This window comes from Mus caroli, unplaced genomic scaffold (assembly GCF_978045245.1).
Source record: "Mus caroli unplaced genomic scaffold, Mus_caroli_1 scaffold_12, whole genome shotgun sequence".
NCBI classification, from domain to species: domain Eukaryota; kingdom Metazoa; phylum Chordata; class Mammalia; order Rodentia; family Muridae; genus Mus; species Mus caroli.
Genome location: NW_028227267.1, coordinates 17548103 through 17563967, shown reverse-complemented (window position 1 = coordinate 17563967; position 15865 = coordinate 17548103). Strand labels below are relative to the sequence as shown.

The 15865-nt window shown below is 39.9% G+C and overlaps 1 protein-coding gene and 1 pseudogene across 1 annotated transcript; both read right to left on the bottom strand.

The window, feature by feature from the left end:
• The window catches only part of LOC147001655 (uncharacterized), a 49220-nt pseudogene that overhangs the window by 26120 nt on the left and 7235 nt on the right, over positions 1 to 15865 (bottom strand).
• Positions 11233 to 12842, bottom strand: LOC147001656 (uncharacterized). Its single transcript, XM_085828917.1, is given in 2 exon segments — positions 11233 to 12335; positions 12337 to 12842. Coding segments are annotated over 2 exon segments (1557 nt in total). The 3' UTR covers positions 11233 to 11284.

Genomic DNA, 15865 nt, shown 5'->3' with positions numbered 1-15865 from the left:
TTATATAGGTATATCCTTTTGTTTTAGGATAAAATATTGTGCAGATATCTGTTAAATCCATTTCTTTCATAATTTCTGTTAGTTTCAATGTGTCTCTCTTTATTTTCTGTTTCCAGGATCCCTCTATTGATGAGAATGGGGTGTTGAAGTCTCCCACTATTATTGTGTGAGGTACAATGTGTGCTTTGAGCTTTATTATAGTTTCTTTAATGCATGTGGATGACCTTGCATTTGGAGCATAGATATACAGAATTGAGAGTTAGTCTTGGAAGATTTTATCTTTGATGAGTATGAAGTGCCCCTCCTTGTCTTTTTTGATAACTTTGGGTTAGAAGTCGATTTTATTCGATATTAGAAGGGCTACTCAAGCTTGTTTCTTCCGACCATTTGCTTTAAAAATTGATTTCCAGCCTTTCACTCTGAGGTAGTGTCTGTCTTTTTCCTGAGGTGGTTTTCCTGTAAGCAGCAAAACATTGGGTCGTGTTTATGTAGCCAGTCTGTTAGTCTATGTCTTTTTATTGGGGAATTGAGTTCATTGATATTAAGAGATTTTAAGGAAAAGTAATTGTTTGCTTCCTGTTATTTTTGTTGTTAGAATTGGGATTCTTTTCCCTACTTTCTCCTCTATAAGTTTCAGTGTCTCTGGTTTTATGTGGAGTTCCTTAATCCACTTAGATTTGACCTTAGTACAGGAGATAGGAATGGATCAATTCGCATTCTTCTACATGATAACCGCCAGTTGTGCCAGCACCCTTTGTTGAAAATGCTGTCTTTTATCCACTGGATGGTTTTTGCTCCCTTGTCAAAGATCAAGTGACCATAGGTATGTGAGTTGATCTCAGGGTCTTCAATTTTGTTCCATTGGTCTACTTGTCTGTCGTTATACCAGTACCATGCAGTTTTTATTACAATTGCTCTGTAGTACAGCTTTAGGTCAGGCATGGTGATTCCACCAGAGGTTCTTTTATCCTTGAGAAGAGTTTTTGCTATCCTAGGTTTTTTGTTGTTCCAGATGAATTTGCAGATTGCCCTTTCTAATTCGTTGAAGAATTGAGTTGGAATTTTGATGGGGATTGAATTGAATCTGTAGATTGCTTTTGGTAAGATAGCCATTTTTACAATGTTGATACTGCCAATCCATGAGCATGGGAGGACTTTCCGTCTTCTGAGATCTTCTTTAATTTCTTTCTTCAGGGACTTGAAGTTCTTGTCATACAGATCTTTCACTTCCTTAGTTAGAGTCACACCAAGGTATTTTATATTGTTTGTGACTATTGAGAGAAGGGTGTTGTTTCCCTTATTTCCTTCTCTGCCTTTTTATCCTTTGTGTACAGAAAGGCCATTGACTTGCTTGAGTTAATTTTATATCCAGCTACTTCACCGAAGCTATTTATCAGGCTTAGGAGTTCTCTGGTGGAATTTTTAGGGTCACTTATGTATACTATCATATCATCTGCAAAAAGTGATATTTTGACTTCTTCTTTTCCGAATTGTATCCCCTTGATCTCCTTTTGTTGTCTAATTGCTCTGGCTAGGACTTCAAGTACAATGTTGAATAGGTAGGGAGAGAGTGGGCAGCCTTGTCTAGTCCCTGATTTTAGTGGGATTGCTTCCAGCTTCTCACCATTTACTTTGATGTTGGCTACTGGTTTGCTGTATATTGCTTTTATCATGGTTAGGTATGGGCCTTGAATTCCTGATCTTTCCAAGACTTTTATCATGAATGGGTGTTGGATTTTGTCAAATGCTTTTTCAGCATCTAACGAGATGATCATGTGGTTTTTGTCTTTGAGTTTGTTTATATAATGGATTACATTGATGGATTTTCGTATATTGAACCATCCTTGCATCCCTGGGATGAAACCTACTTGGTCAGGATGGATGATTGTTTTGATGTGTTCTTGAATTCGGTTAGCGAGAACTTTATTGAGGATTTTTGCATCAATATTCATAAGGGAAATTGGTCTGAAGTTCTCTATCTTTGTTGGGTCTTTATGTGGTTTAGGTATCAGAGTAATTGTGGCTTCATAGAATGAGTTGGGTAGAGTACCTTCTGATTCTATTTTGTGGAATAGTTTGTGAAGAACTGGGATTAGATCTTCTTTGAAGGTTTGATAGAACTCTGCACTAAACCCATCTGGTCCTGGGCTATTTTTGGTTGGGAGACTATTAATGACTGCTTCTATTCCTTTAGGGGATATGGGACTGTTTAGATCATTAATCTGATCTTGATTCAACTTTGGTACCTGGTATCTGTCTAGAAACTTGTCCATTTCATCCAGGTTCTCCAGTTTTGTTGAGTATAGCCTTTGGTAGAAGGATCTGATGGTGTTTTGGATTTCTTCAGGGTCTGTTGTTATGTCTCCCTTTTCATTTCTGATTTTGTTAATTAGAATACTTTCCCTATGCCCTCTAGTGAGTCTGGCTAAGGGTTTATCTATCTTGTTGATTTTCTCAAAGAACCAGCTCCTCGATTGGTTGATTCTTTGAATTGTTCTTCTTGTTTCCACTTGGTTGATTTCACCCCTGAGTTTGATTATTTCTTGCCGTCTACTCCTCTTGGGTGAATTTGCTTCCTTTCGTTCTAGAGCTTTTAGGTGTGTTGTCAAGCTGCTAATGTGTGCTCTCTCTAGTTTCTTTTTGGAGGCACTCGGAGCTATGAGTTTTCCTCTTAGAAATGCTTTCAATGTGTCCCATAAGTTTGGGTATGTTGTGGCTTCATTTTCATTAAACTCCAGAAAGTCCTTAATTTCTTTCTTTATTCCTTCCTTGACCAAGGTATCATTGAGAAGAGTGTTGTTTAGTTTCCACGTGTGTGTTGGCTTTCTATTATTTATTTTGTTATTGAAGATCAGTCTTAGTCCATAGTGATCTGATAGGATGCATGGGACAATTTCAATATTTTTGTATATGTTGAGGCTTGTTTGGTGACCAATTATGTGGTCAATTTTGGAGAAGGTACCGTGAGGTGCTGAGAAGAAGGTATATCCTTTTGTTTTAGGATAAAATGTTCTGTAGATATCTGTCAGATCCATTTGTTTCATAACCTCTGTTAGTTTCACTGTGTCCCTGTTTAGTTTCTGCTTCCATGATCTGTCCATTGGTGAAAGTGGTGTGTTGAAGTCTCCCACTATTATTGTGTGAGGTGCAATGTGTGCTTTGATCTTTACTAAAGTATCTTTAATGAATGTGGCTGCCCTTGTATTTGGAGCATAGATATTCAGAATTGATAGTTCCTCTTGGAGGATTTTACCTTTGATGAGAATGAAGTGCCCTTCCTTGTCTTTTTTGATGACTTTGGGTTGGAAGTCTATCTTATCAGATATTATAATGGCTACTCCAGCTTGTTTCTTCATACCATTTGCTTGGAAAATTGTTTTCCAGCCTTTCATTCTGAGGTAGTGTCTATCTTTTTCTCTGAGATGAGTTTCCTGTAAGCAGCAAAATGTTGGGTCCTGTTTGTGTAGCCAGTCTATTAGTCTATGTCTTTTTATTGGGGAGTTGAGTTCATTGATATTAAGAGATATTAGGGAGAAGTAATTGTTGCTTCCTTTTATTTTTGTTGTTAGTGTTGGTGTTCTGTTCTTGTGGCTGTTTTCTTTTAGGTTTGTTGAGGGATTACCTTCTTGCTTTTTCTAGGACGTGGTTTCTCTCCTTGTATTGGTTTTTTTCTGTTATTATCCTTTGAAGGGCTGGATTCGTGGAAAGATAATGTGTGAATTTGGTTTTGTCGTGGAATACTTTGGTTTTTCCATCTATGGTAATTGAGAGTTTGGCTGGGTATAGTAGCCTGGGCTGGAAATTGTGTTCTCTTAGTTTCTGTATAACATCTGTCCAGGCCCTTCTGGCTTTCATAGTCTCTGGTGAAAAATCCGGCGTAATTCTGATAGGCTTGCCTTTATATGTTACTTGACCTTTTTCCCTTACTGCTTTTAGTATTCTATCTTTATTTAGTGCATTTGTTGTTCTGATTATTATGTGTCAGAAGGAATTTCTTTTCTGGTCCAGTCTATTTGGAGTTCTGTAAGCTTCTTGTATGTTCATGGGCATCTCTTTCTTTAGGTTTGGGAAGTTTTCTTCTATAATTTTGTTGAAGATATTTGCTGGTCCTTTGAGTTGAAAATCTTCATTCTCATCTACTCCTATTATCCGTAGGTTTGGTCTTCTCATTTTGTCCTGGATTTCCTGGATCTTTTTGGATTTTGTATTTTCTTTGATTGTCGTGCCGATGTTCTCTATGGAGTCTTCTGCACCTGAGATTCTCTCTTCCATCTCTTGTATTCTGTTGCTGATGCTCGCATCTATGGTTCCAGATTTCTTTCCTAGAGTTTCTATATCCAGCGTTGCCTCAATTTGGGTTTTCTTCATTGTCTCTACTTCCCTTTTTAGGTCTTGGATGGTTTTATTCAATTCCATCACCTGTTTGGTCTGGTTTTCCTGCAATTCTTTAAGGGATTTTTGTGCTTCCTTTTTAATGTCTTCTACCTGTTTAGCAGTGTTCTCCTGTATTTCTTTAAGTGTGTTATTAAAGTCCTTCTTGATGTCCTCTACCATCATCATGAGATATGCTTTTAGATCCAGGTCTAGCTTCTCCCGTGTGTTGGGGTGCCCTGGACTGGGCGAAGTGGGAGTGCTGGGTTCTGATGATGGTGAGTGGTCTTGGTTTCTGTTAGTAAGATTATTACTTTTACCTTTCACCATCTGGTAATCTCTGGGGTTAGTTGTTATCGTTGTCTCTGTTTAAAGATTGGAGCAGACGCTGTGTTCTACTCACCAGAAGTCTTAAGATCCTGTGGCGGGTGTCGTGGGTAGCTGGCGGGTGTCAGCCGACCCTGCGCCCTAGCTACCCCGGTGCTGGTCAGACCGGAAGAGGCTTGTGGCCCTACTCAGGCCGGATTTCTGCCTCCCCAACCAAAGCAGTCTCAGGTCCCGCGCGATTGGACTGGAGCAGAAGCTGTGTTCCACTCACCAGAAGTCTCAAGATCCTGTGGCGGGTGTCGTGGGTAGCTGGCGGGTGTCAGCCGACCCTGCGCCCTAGCTACTCCGGTGCTGGTCAGACCGGAAGAGGCTTGTGGCCCTACTCAGGCCAGTTTTCTGCTTCCCTAACCAATGCAGTCTCAGGTCCCGTGCGCAACTGGACTGGAGCAGAAGCTGTGTTCCACTCACCAGAAGTCTTAAGATCCTGTGGCGGGTGTTGTGTGTTGCTGGTGGGTGTCAGCCAACCCTGCGCCCCAGCCACCCCGGTGCTGGTCAGACAGGAAGAGCCGGTTGGGAGATTTTTAATGACTGCTTCTATTTCTTTAGGGGTTACAGGATTATCCAGATGGTTTACCTTATCTTCACTTAACTATGGTAAGTGGTACCTGTCTATTATTATCCTTTGTAGGGCTGGATTTATGTAAAGATATTGAGTAAATTTCGTTTTGTCATAGACTATCTTGTTTTCTTCATCCACGGTGATTGAGAGTTTTGCTGGGTATAGTAGGCTTGGCTGGCATTTGTGTTCTCTTAGGGTCTGTATGATATCTGCCCAGGATCTTCTGGCTTTCATAGTCTCTGGTGAGAAGTCTGGTGTAATTCTAATAGGCCTGCCTTTAGATGTTACTTGACCTTTTTCCCTTACTGCTTTTAATATTCTACCTTTATTTAGTGCATTTGTTGTTTTGATTATGTGATGGGAGGAATTTCTTTTCTGTTCCAGTCTATTTGGAGTTCTGTAGGCTTCTTGTATGTTTTTGGGCATTTCTTTCTTTAGGTTTGGGAAGTTTTCTTCTATAATTTTGTTGAAGATGTTTACTGGCCCTTTAAGTTGAAAATCTTCATTCTCCTCTATACCTATTATCCTTAGGTTTGGTCTTCTCATTGTGTCCTGGATTTCCTGGATGTTTTGGGTTAGGAGCTTTTTACATTTCACATTTTCTTCGATTGTTGTGTCCATGTTCTCTATGGTATCTTCTGCACCTGAGATTCTCTCTTCTATCTCTTGTATTGTGTTGGTGATGCTTGCATCTATGTCTTCTGATCTCTTTCCTAGGTTTTCTAACTTCAGGGTTGTCTCCCTTTGTGATTTCTTTATTGTTTCTATTTCCATTTTTAGATCTTGGATGGTTTTGTTCATTTCCTTCACCTGTTTGATTGTGTTTTCCTGTAATTCTTTAAGGGCTTCTCCCTGTTTACCTGTGTTCTCCTGTATTTCTTTTTTTTTAATTTTATTTTTAATTTGTTTTTTACACTCCATATTACATTCCCTACCCCCATCCATCCTCCTACTGCTCCACATCCCACACCTCCTTCCTACCCCACCCTGTCTCCATGTGGATGTGCCCACCCATCACTCACCTGACCTCTAAACATCCTGGGGCTTCCAGTCTCTTGAGGATTAGGTGCATCATCTCTAAATGAACACAGACCCAGAAGTCCTCTACTGAGGATCACCTGATGTATGCTGTCTGTTTGGTGGCCCAGTGTTTGAGAGATCTTGGGGGTCCAGATTAATTGAGACTGCTGGTCCTCCTACAAGATCCCCCTTCTCCTCAGCTTCTTTCAGCCTTCCCTAATTTAACAACAGGGCTCAGCTGCTCTGTCCATTGGTTGGGTGCAAATATCTGCATCTGACTCTTTCAGCTGTTTGTTGGGTCTATTGGAGGGCAGTCATGATAGATTCCCTTTTTCTGAGCACTGGGAAGGGAAGGAGGAAAAGTGGATGGGGTAGGGGGATGGTGGGAGGGAGAGGGGAACTTGATCTGGTATTGGGTGAGGGAAAAAGACTGAAGCCCTGAGGGCAGCAGAAAAAATGTAAACAGGCAACCTTAGGAAATAGGAGGTTGGGAGGATCCCCCAGAATGCATCAAAGACCTGGTAGTTCAGAGACTCCCAGGACTCAAAGGGAAGGACTTGAGATGAAATGCCCGACAGTGGGGAGAGGAAACTTATATAGTCCACCTCCAGGAGGAAGACAGGACAGCAAGTGAGGGATGGGGTTGCCATCCCACAGTCACATCTCTAACCCATAATTGTTCCTGTCTAAAAGAATTACATGGATGGAAATGGAGAGGATCCTGAGGAAAAGAAGGTCTAGTGACAGGCCCAAAGTTGGATCCACCTCAAGGGGAGGCCCCAAGGCCTGACATTATTACTGAAGCTATGGAGCACTCTCCTGTATTTTTTTTTTTAATGGTGTTATTCATGTCCTTCTTAAAGTCCTCTATCACCATCATGAGAAGTGATTTTAGATCCAAATCTTTCTTTTCTGGTATAATGGTGTATCCAGGACTTGCTATGGTGGGAGAATTGGGTTCTGATGATGCCAAGTAACCTTGGTTTCTGTTGCTTATGTTCTTATGCTTGCCTCCTGCCATCTGATTATCTCTAGTGCTTCCTGCCCTCCCTATATCTGACTGAAGCCTGTCCTTCCTGTAATCCTGATCAGAACATCCCAGAGTTCATCTGTCTCTGTGATCCTGTGATTCTGGGAACCTGTGATCTTGAGATCCTGGGTGTGTCAGAGCTCCTAAAATCCTGGGAACCTGTGATCCTATGATCCTGGGTGTGTCGTAGTGCCTGGGAATGGAGCTTCTTCTGGGTGTTCTCCACTGGCTGTGGAGTTCAAGCCCAAGTCTACTCAGGGAAGTGGCTCAGACTGGAAAGAACCTGTGCCACTGGTTGGGTTAGAGTTCCTGGGTGCCTGGGTCATGCTGGTCCCAGTTACTCCAGGTGTTTTGGCAGATGTGTGTCCTCCTCACCTCTGATCCTATGATCCTGGTTGCGTTAGAGTGCTTGGCAGTGGATCTTCCTCAGGGTGTTGTGAAACTGACTGTGGAGTTTGCACCCAAGGTCTTCGCAGGGCACTGACCCAGACCGGAAGTCAATGGTGTCTTGAGTGGACAGTTTTACACAGGAATGCATAGGCTTTCTTTTTTTTTTTCAAGGGGATATTTATATTTATATCAGACAGTTCATACATTTCAGGTACAAACTTAATACAGAGTGTTTTGTTGCTTAATAAATGTTTGTATCTTCGAGGCTTTTCCCCAGTTTCTCCTCTATAAGTTTCAGTGTCTCCTGTTTTATGTGGAGTTCCTTGATCCAAATAGACTTGACCTTAGTACAAGGAGATAAGAATGGATCAATTCACATTCTTCTACATGATAATCGCCAGTTGTGCCAGTACCATTTGTTGAAAGTGCTGTCTGTTTTTCCTTTTGTCAATTCTCAATCTTACAGCACAAGCCATTGCTGTTCTATTCAGGAATTTTTTCCCTGTGCCCATATCGTCGAGGCTTTTCCCCACTTTCTCCTCTACAAGTTTCACTGTCTCTGGTTTTCTGTGGAGTTCCTTGATCCATTTAGATTTGACCTTAGTACAAGGAGATAGGAATGGATCAATTCGCATTCTTCTACATGTTAACTGCCAGTTGTGCCAGCACCATTTGTTGAAAATGCTGTCTTTTTTTTCCACTGGATGGTTTTAGCTCCCTTGTCAAAGGTCAAGTGACCATTGGTGTGTGGGTTCATTTCTGGGTCTTCAATTCTATTCCATTGGTCTACCTGTCTGTCACTATACCAGTACCATGCAGTTTTTATCACAATTGCTCTGTACTACATCTTTAGGTCAGACATGGTGATTCCATCAGAGATTCTTTTATCATTTAGAAGAGTTTTTGCTATCCTAGGTTTTTTGTTATTCCAGATGAATTTGCAGATTGCCTTTTCTAATTCGTTGAAGAATTGAGTTGGAATTTTGCTGGGGATTGCATTGAATCTGATTGCTTTCCGAAAGACAGCCATTTTTACTATATTGATCCTGCCAATCCATGAGCATGGGAGATCTTTCCATCTTCTGAGATCGTCTTTGATTTCTTTCTTAAGAGACTTGAAGTTCTGATCATACAGATCTTTCCCTTCCTTAGTTAGAGTCACACCAAGGTATTTTCTATTATTTGTGACCATTGGGAAGGGTATTATTTCCCTAATTTCTATCTCAGCCTGTTTATCCTTTGTGTAGAGAAAGGCCATTGATTTGTTTGAGTTAATTTTATATCCAGCTACTTCACTGAAGCTGTTTATCAGGTTTAGGAGTTTTCTGGTGGAATTTTTAGGGTCACTTATATACACTATCATATCATTTGTAAATAGTGATACTTTGACTTCTTCCTTTCCAATTTGTATCCCCTTGACCTCCTTTTGTTGTCTAATTGCTCTGAATGGGACATCAAGTATTATATTGAATAGGTAGGGAGAAGTGGGCAGCCTTGTCTAGTCCCTGATTTTAGTGGGATTGCTTCCAGCTTCTCTCCATTTACTTTGATGTTGTTTACTGGTTTGCTGTAGATTGCTTTTATTATGTTTAGGAATAGCCTCGAAAATATGAGCACAGGGGAAAAATTCCTGAATTGAACAGCAATGGCTTGTGCTGTAAGATCAAGAATTGACAAACGGGATTCATAAAATTGCAAAGCTTCTGTAAGGCAAAAGACACTGTCAATGTCTTGACAAAAAGGCCACCAACAGACTGGGAAAGGATCTTTACCAACCGTAATTCAGATAGGGGACTAATATCCAATATATATAAAGAACTCAGGAAGGTGGACTCCAGAAAATCAAATAACCTCATTAAAATATGGGGCACAGAGCTAAACAAAAAATTCTCAACTGAGGAATATCAAATAGCTGAGAATCACCTAAAACAATGCTCACCATTCTCAGCATTTTCTGAGACTTATAGGACTTTTGTTCAATAAATGGGAATTAATCACTTCAGAACCATGCAGAGACACAGCAAAGTCTGGATAGCTATCCTTGAAATCTATGAAGCCATGTTTTCATTAATTTTTGTAGATTTTTCTCTCATATTTCTTTGAACTCAAAAGAGAAAGCAGACTTCTTGCTGAGGTTCTGACAGCTTCTACATATTTTCTGTTTCTTTTTATCTTAACCTAGTAATACTTGCCTGGACATTGAACTGAATCTTACCTATTTCACTTAACACAAATCACCATATGTAAAACAGTGTTTCTAACTCTTTTAATGCTAAACACTGACATTGAATTCAAATTATCTTTAGATGGGCAGACTACCCTGCAGTTCAATGAATGATTTCTCAGTTTTAAGACAATTGGCAAAATGTGTTTTCCTATGCTTTTAAGCAACCACTATGACAGGGTCACTACATCCCAAAGAGATTGTTATCCACCAGTTGAAAATCACTACTAAAAGTTTATGATATAGGTTTGCAAAAATATTTATGACTTCTGCGTATGTTTTATGTGAGGCATTTCCTGGAAAGATGCAACATATATTCATGTGAGTATCCCAAGTGCAAATTGAAAACAACCAAAGCAAACTTGTTGAATATTTCAGCTTCATTGGAGTTAGTTACAGGACAATAGAAAAGGAGTTGTTGACCAGATCACAAGAGACTCAGAGTCACTTGTTATCTTATAATGACAAACAAGGATTAGAGAAGAATTATGATTACTGGATACTCGAAGCACACTTCACATCTATAAGCATATTTATAGGATAAAGAATATGCAGTCTGAGTGGCTCAGTTTGCCAGATACTCTTTTAAGTATAACTTTTCTTAATTGGATCATTTAAATTAAATATACAGAATGTTATCAGTTTTATTAGATATTTTGAGGATTGCATTAAAGACCTTACATAGTTTCCTTTTTGAAATGGATTATTTCTGTCTCAATGAATGTGTTACACAATACTATCTTCTGACTTGTCTTCATCTTGTAACCTTTGAGGGTGAACAAGTAAAAAGGTGTCATGAAAAGCTTTCTACATTTTCACATGTTCAGAGTTTCTCCCAGCATAATTAGTTGACATTATCTAAGATTTGAACATTGCATGAAAGTTTTCACAAGATTTTCATAATCATACTAATTCCCTAGAGTGGAGCCTCAAGTGTTGTCAAGAATACACCATGAATAAAACATATGCCACATTTTTCCCAACAGAAATACTTTCCCCTAAAAAGTTCTCTCTGTCCTGAAGTGAAGTCAAAGATATTTCTTCATACAATGCATGAGTTAAGTTTCTAGCCTGAAAGTATATTCACTGTTATATTCTAGGAAATAGGCCAAAAGGAAAGGATTCATACCTACAATATATTTGAAAAGTTCCTCTTCTGTAACTATTCTCTAATGAATTTTAAGATGATATATCTTGGCAAAGGATTATCTCGTTCACTTCATTTATAAAGATTCTCTATTGTATGAAATAACTGATGATATCTCAGACTGACATTGTGAGTATTGTATTTGTCACATGCAAACTATTTGTAAGGTTTCTCTCCTGTATGAATTCTCTGATGATTATTAAGATGGGATTTGTGGGTAAAGCATTTGTCACATTCACTACATTTGTGAGGTTTCTCTCCTGTATGAATTCTCTGATGAATTCTCAGACTGCCTTTTTTACTAAAGCATTTGTCACATTCACTGCATTTGTAAGGTTTCTCTCCTGTATGAATTCTCTGATGCCTTCTCAGTTTGCCTTTTTCAGTAAAGCATTTGTCACATTCACTGCATTTATAAGGTTTCTCTCCTGTTTGAATTCTCTGATGAATATTAAGATGGGATATTTGAGTAAAACATTTGTCACATTCACTACATTTGTAAGGTTTCTCTCCTATATGAATTCTCTGATGAATTCTCAGGCTGTGTTTTCCAGTAAAGCATTTGTCACATTCACTGCATTTGTAAGGTTTCTCTCCTGTATGAATTCTATGATGCCTTCTCAGTTTGCCTTTTTCAGTAAAGCATTTGTCACATTCATTGCATTTATATGGTTTCTCTCCTGTATGAATTCTCTGATGAATATTAAGATGGGATTTTTGAGTAAAGCATTTGTCACATTCACTACATTTGTAAGGTTTCTCTCCTATATGAATTCTCTGATGAATTCTCAGACTGTGTTTTCCAGTAAAGCATTTGTCACATTCACTGCATTTGTAAGGTTTCTCTCCTGTATGAATTCTATGATGAATCCTCAGACTGCCTTTTTTAGTAAAGCATTTGTCACATTCACTGCATTTGTAAGGTGTCTCTCCTGTATGAATTCTCTGATGCACACTAAGATTGAATTTGTGTTTAAAACATTTGTCACATTCACTACATTTGTAAATTTTCTCTTCTGCATGAAATCCCTGATGAATACTAAGATGGATTTGATGGGTAAAGCATTTGTCACTTTTACTACTTTTGTAAGGTTTCTTTCCATGATAAATTCTCTGCTGACTTTGAAGTTTTTCTCTCTGGGTTAGATATTTGTGAAATTCACTGTATTTGTAAGGGTTCACTCCAGTATTGTTTCGTTTCACCATGACTATATTTAGAAACAAAAACCTTCTCAAATTCTGCATTTCGCTTGTGTTTTTTCTTCTGCATGTGGATTCCTTGATTGAGACTAATGGTAGAAAACAAATTTAAACCGTTTACAGAGTCATTGTATTTGCAAACTTCTTTAGTGTTCCTGGGCTTAAGTCTTTTTTGGTTCGAGTATTGAAGAGAGCTGTGATAAGTTTTGTATGGTGTACATTGGGGGGAATCAAGAATCACCTTGCTAAGCTTGTCCCATTTAGAAGACTTCTCTTGAATATTCATGTGTTCATGGACAATATACTGGCTGTCTTCATCCAAGACCTTCCCATACTTTCCACATATGCAATGATTTTCCACAAACAACAGATTGTTGTAAATCTCCAACATCACATCCATGTACAATGTCCTCTGAGCAAAACTGAGACATTCCCATTCCTCCATTGAGAAGTACAAGGCCACGTCCTTGAAGGTTAACAGACCCTGTGGTGTATTTACCAGAGACTCGCTCATTCTTGTTGTTGTCCTTCTCCCAGGGTCTCTGTGAAGAACAAAGATTGAATTCTTCTTGAAATTTCACATCAAGGTCTGGATCCTTTGTGAGAGTCTCCTTGACCTAAACCATCCTGTGCTCTTAGTGTTGATTTACAGTTACGGAGATTTGACTGAGCACATGGAGACCTGGCACGTGACAGGACAAGCTGCTGAATGTCCTAGGAGGCCAGCACAGCAACTGCAGCTTAAGGAAGTTTTCAGGTTCTGCAAACACTAGGCACTATTCTCCTTCCATGACTTCCTGACCACGAGGCAGCCGAGATACATTGAGGTGCATAGGCTTTCATACAAGCGCAACCACACACAGAGTAACCCAAGAACTTCTTGGTCAGCCAGGCAAGTCAGAAGCTTCCCCAGCAAGCTTCTGGGGGAGTCAGAATCCCTGTTTCAAGGTAGAGGCTAACAAGAAAGAAAGCAAATATTCTCCTCTAGCCAATGCACACATGCATGAAACACCACACACACACACACACACACACACACACAAAGAATTGAGCAAAAAGCATCATTGGACATAAGCATAGGGGTTTAGACAAAACACTGCAGGTCTTTCAGAAGAGGTTCAGATCTCTGCTATCCCTCCCTTGGGAAATCTGCCATGGGGAGTGTGCTGTGCTTGGCCAGACTATATTCAGGTGATTAGAGAATGTTTTCCCCTGCATCCACAAGTCTCCAATCCAACCCGGAAGCCCTTTAAAAGTCATCCCCACATCCCTGCTCATGTACTCAGATCCAGACTGGATGCTCCAGGAAAAGAGAACTCTCTAGCGATACTCACGAAACAATAGGGTTGAAGAGTTGCTACTGGGGTTTCTGTCACTGAACCAAGAATTAAGCAAAGAGAAGAGACCTCCTTGGGTTCCAGGAAGAAATGAGAAAACCACAGGACATGCAAATAAAGCACTTGTTTGACATTTTCACTAGTCTTTTCCTGCAAGCTGCTTTCTACCTGTAATATTGATAAACTCTACCATGAAAATTACTTACAGGACCCAGAACTCAACTTATCAGGGGGACATGTTCATGTGTGGCATGTTTTTCCATCTCCCTCACTGGACTGCATCTTCAAGTCAAGCAGGGCAGCTGGGTATGCTTGCCAATAATTCATTTTCTCACAAGATACTAAATTCCCAGAATACATGTGCATATACAGAGAAATAATCACATTACATGAGGTAGGTGGCTGGTTGGTAATATGGATTAGAAAGGGGTGGGTTGAAGCAGAGGTGGATCAATGAACAGGAAGTTTAATGGACATATGGTATGATACATTAGCCTGTCCCGGTTGCCTGGCCATACCCACTCTTTTTTTTTTAGTTTTTTTTTTATTTTTAATATTTTTATTACATATTTTCCTCAATTACATTTCCAATGCTATCCCAAAAGTCCCCCATAGCGCCCCCCACTTCCCTACCCACCCATTCCCATTCTTTTGGCCCTGGCATTCCCCTATATTGGGGCATATAAAGTTTGCAAGTCCAATGGGCCTCTCTTTCCATTGATGGCCGACTAGGCTATCTTTCGATACATATGCAGCTAGAGACAAGAGCTCCGGGGTTCTGGTTAGTACATCATGTTGTTCCGACAATAGGGTTGCAGATCCCTTTAGCTCCTTGGGTACTTTCTCTAGCTTCTCCATTGGGAGCCCTGTGATACATCCAATAACTGACTGTGAACATCCACTCCTGTTTGCTAGGCCCCGGCATCGTCTCACAAGAGACAGCTATATTTGGGTCCTTTCAGCAAAATCTTGCTAGTGTATGCAATGGTGTCAGCGTTTAGAAGCTGATTATGGGATGGATCCCTGGATACGGCAGTCTCTAAATGGTCCATCCTTTCATCACAGCTACGAACTTTGTCTCTGTAACTCCTTCCATGGGTGTTTTGTTCCCAATTCTAAGAAGGGGCACAGTGTCCACACTTTGGTCTTCATTCTTCTTGAGTTTCATGCGTTTAGCAAATTGTATCTTATATCTTGGGTATCCTAAGTTTTGGGCTAATATCCACTTATCAGTGAATACATATTGTGTGAGTTCTTTTGTGATTGTGTTACTTCACTCAAGATGATGCCCTCCAGGTCCATCCATTTGGCTAGGAATTTCATAAATTCATTCTTTTTAATAGCTGAGTAGTACTCCATTGTGTAAATGTACCATAATTTCTGTATCCATTCCTCTGTTGAGGGACATCTGGGTTCTTTCCAGCTTCTGGCTATTATAAATAGGGCTGCTATGAACATAGTGGAGCATGTGTCCTTTTTACCGGTTGGGACATCTTCTGGATATATGCCCAGGAGAGGTATTGCTGGATCCTCCGGTAGTACTATGTCCAATTTTCTGAGGAACCGCCAGACTGATTTCCAGAGTGGTTGTACAAGCTTGCAATCCCACCAACAATGGAGGAGTGTTCCTCTTTCTCCACATCCTCGCCAGCATCTGCTGTCACCTGAATTTTTGATCTTAGCCATTCTGACTGGTGTGAGGTGGAATCTCAGGGTTGTTTTGATTTGCATTTCCCTGATGATTAAGGATGTTGAACATTTTTTCAGGTGTTTCTCTGCCATTCAGTATTCCTCAGGTGAGAATTCTTTGTTCAGTTCTGAGCCCCATTTTTTAATGGGGTTATTTGACTTTCTGGAGTCCACCTTCTTGAGTTCTTTATATATATTGGATATTAGTCCCTTATCTGATTTAGGATAAGTGAAGATCCTTTCCCAATCTGTTGGTGGTTTTTTTGTCTTATTGATGGTGTCTTTAGCCTTGCAGAAGCTTTGTAGTTTCATGAGGTCCCACTTGTCAATTCTCGATCTTACAGCACAAGCCATTACTGTTCTATTCAGGAATTTTCCCCCTGTGCCCATATCTTCAAGGCTTTTCCCCACTTTCTCCTCTATAAGTTTCAGTGTCTCTGGTTTTATGTGAAGTTCCTTGATCCACTTAGACTTGACCTTAGTACAAGGAGATAGGAATGGATCGATTCGC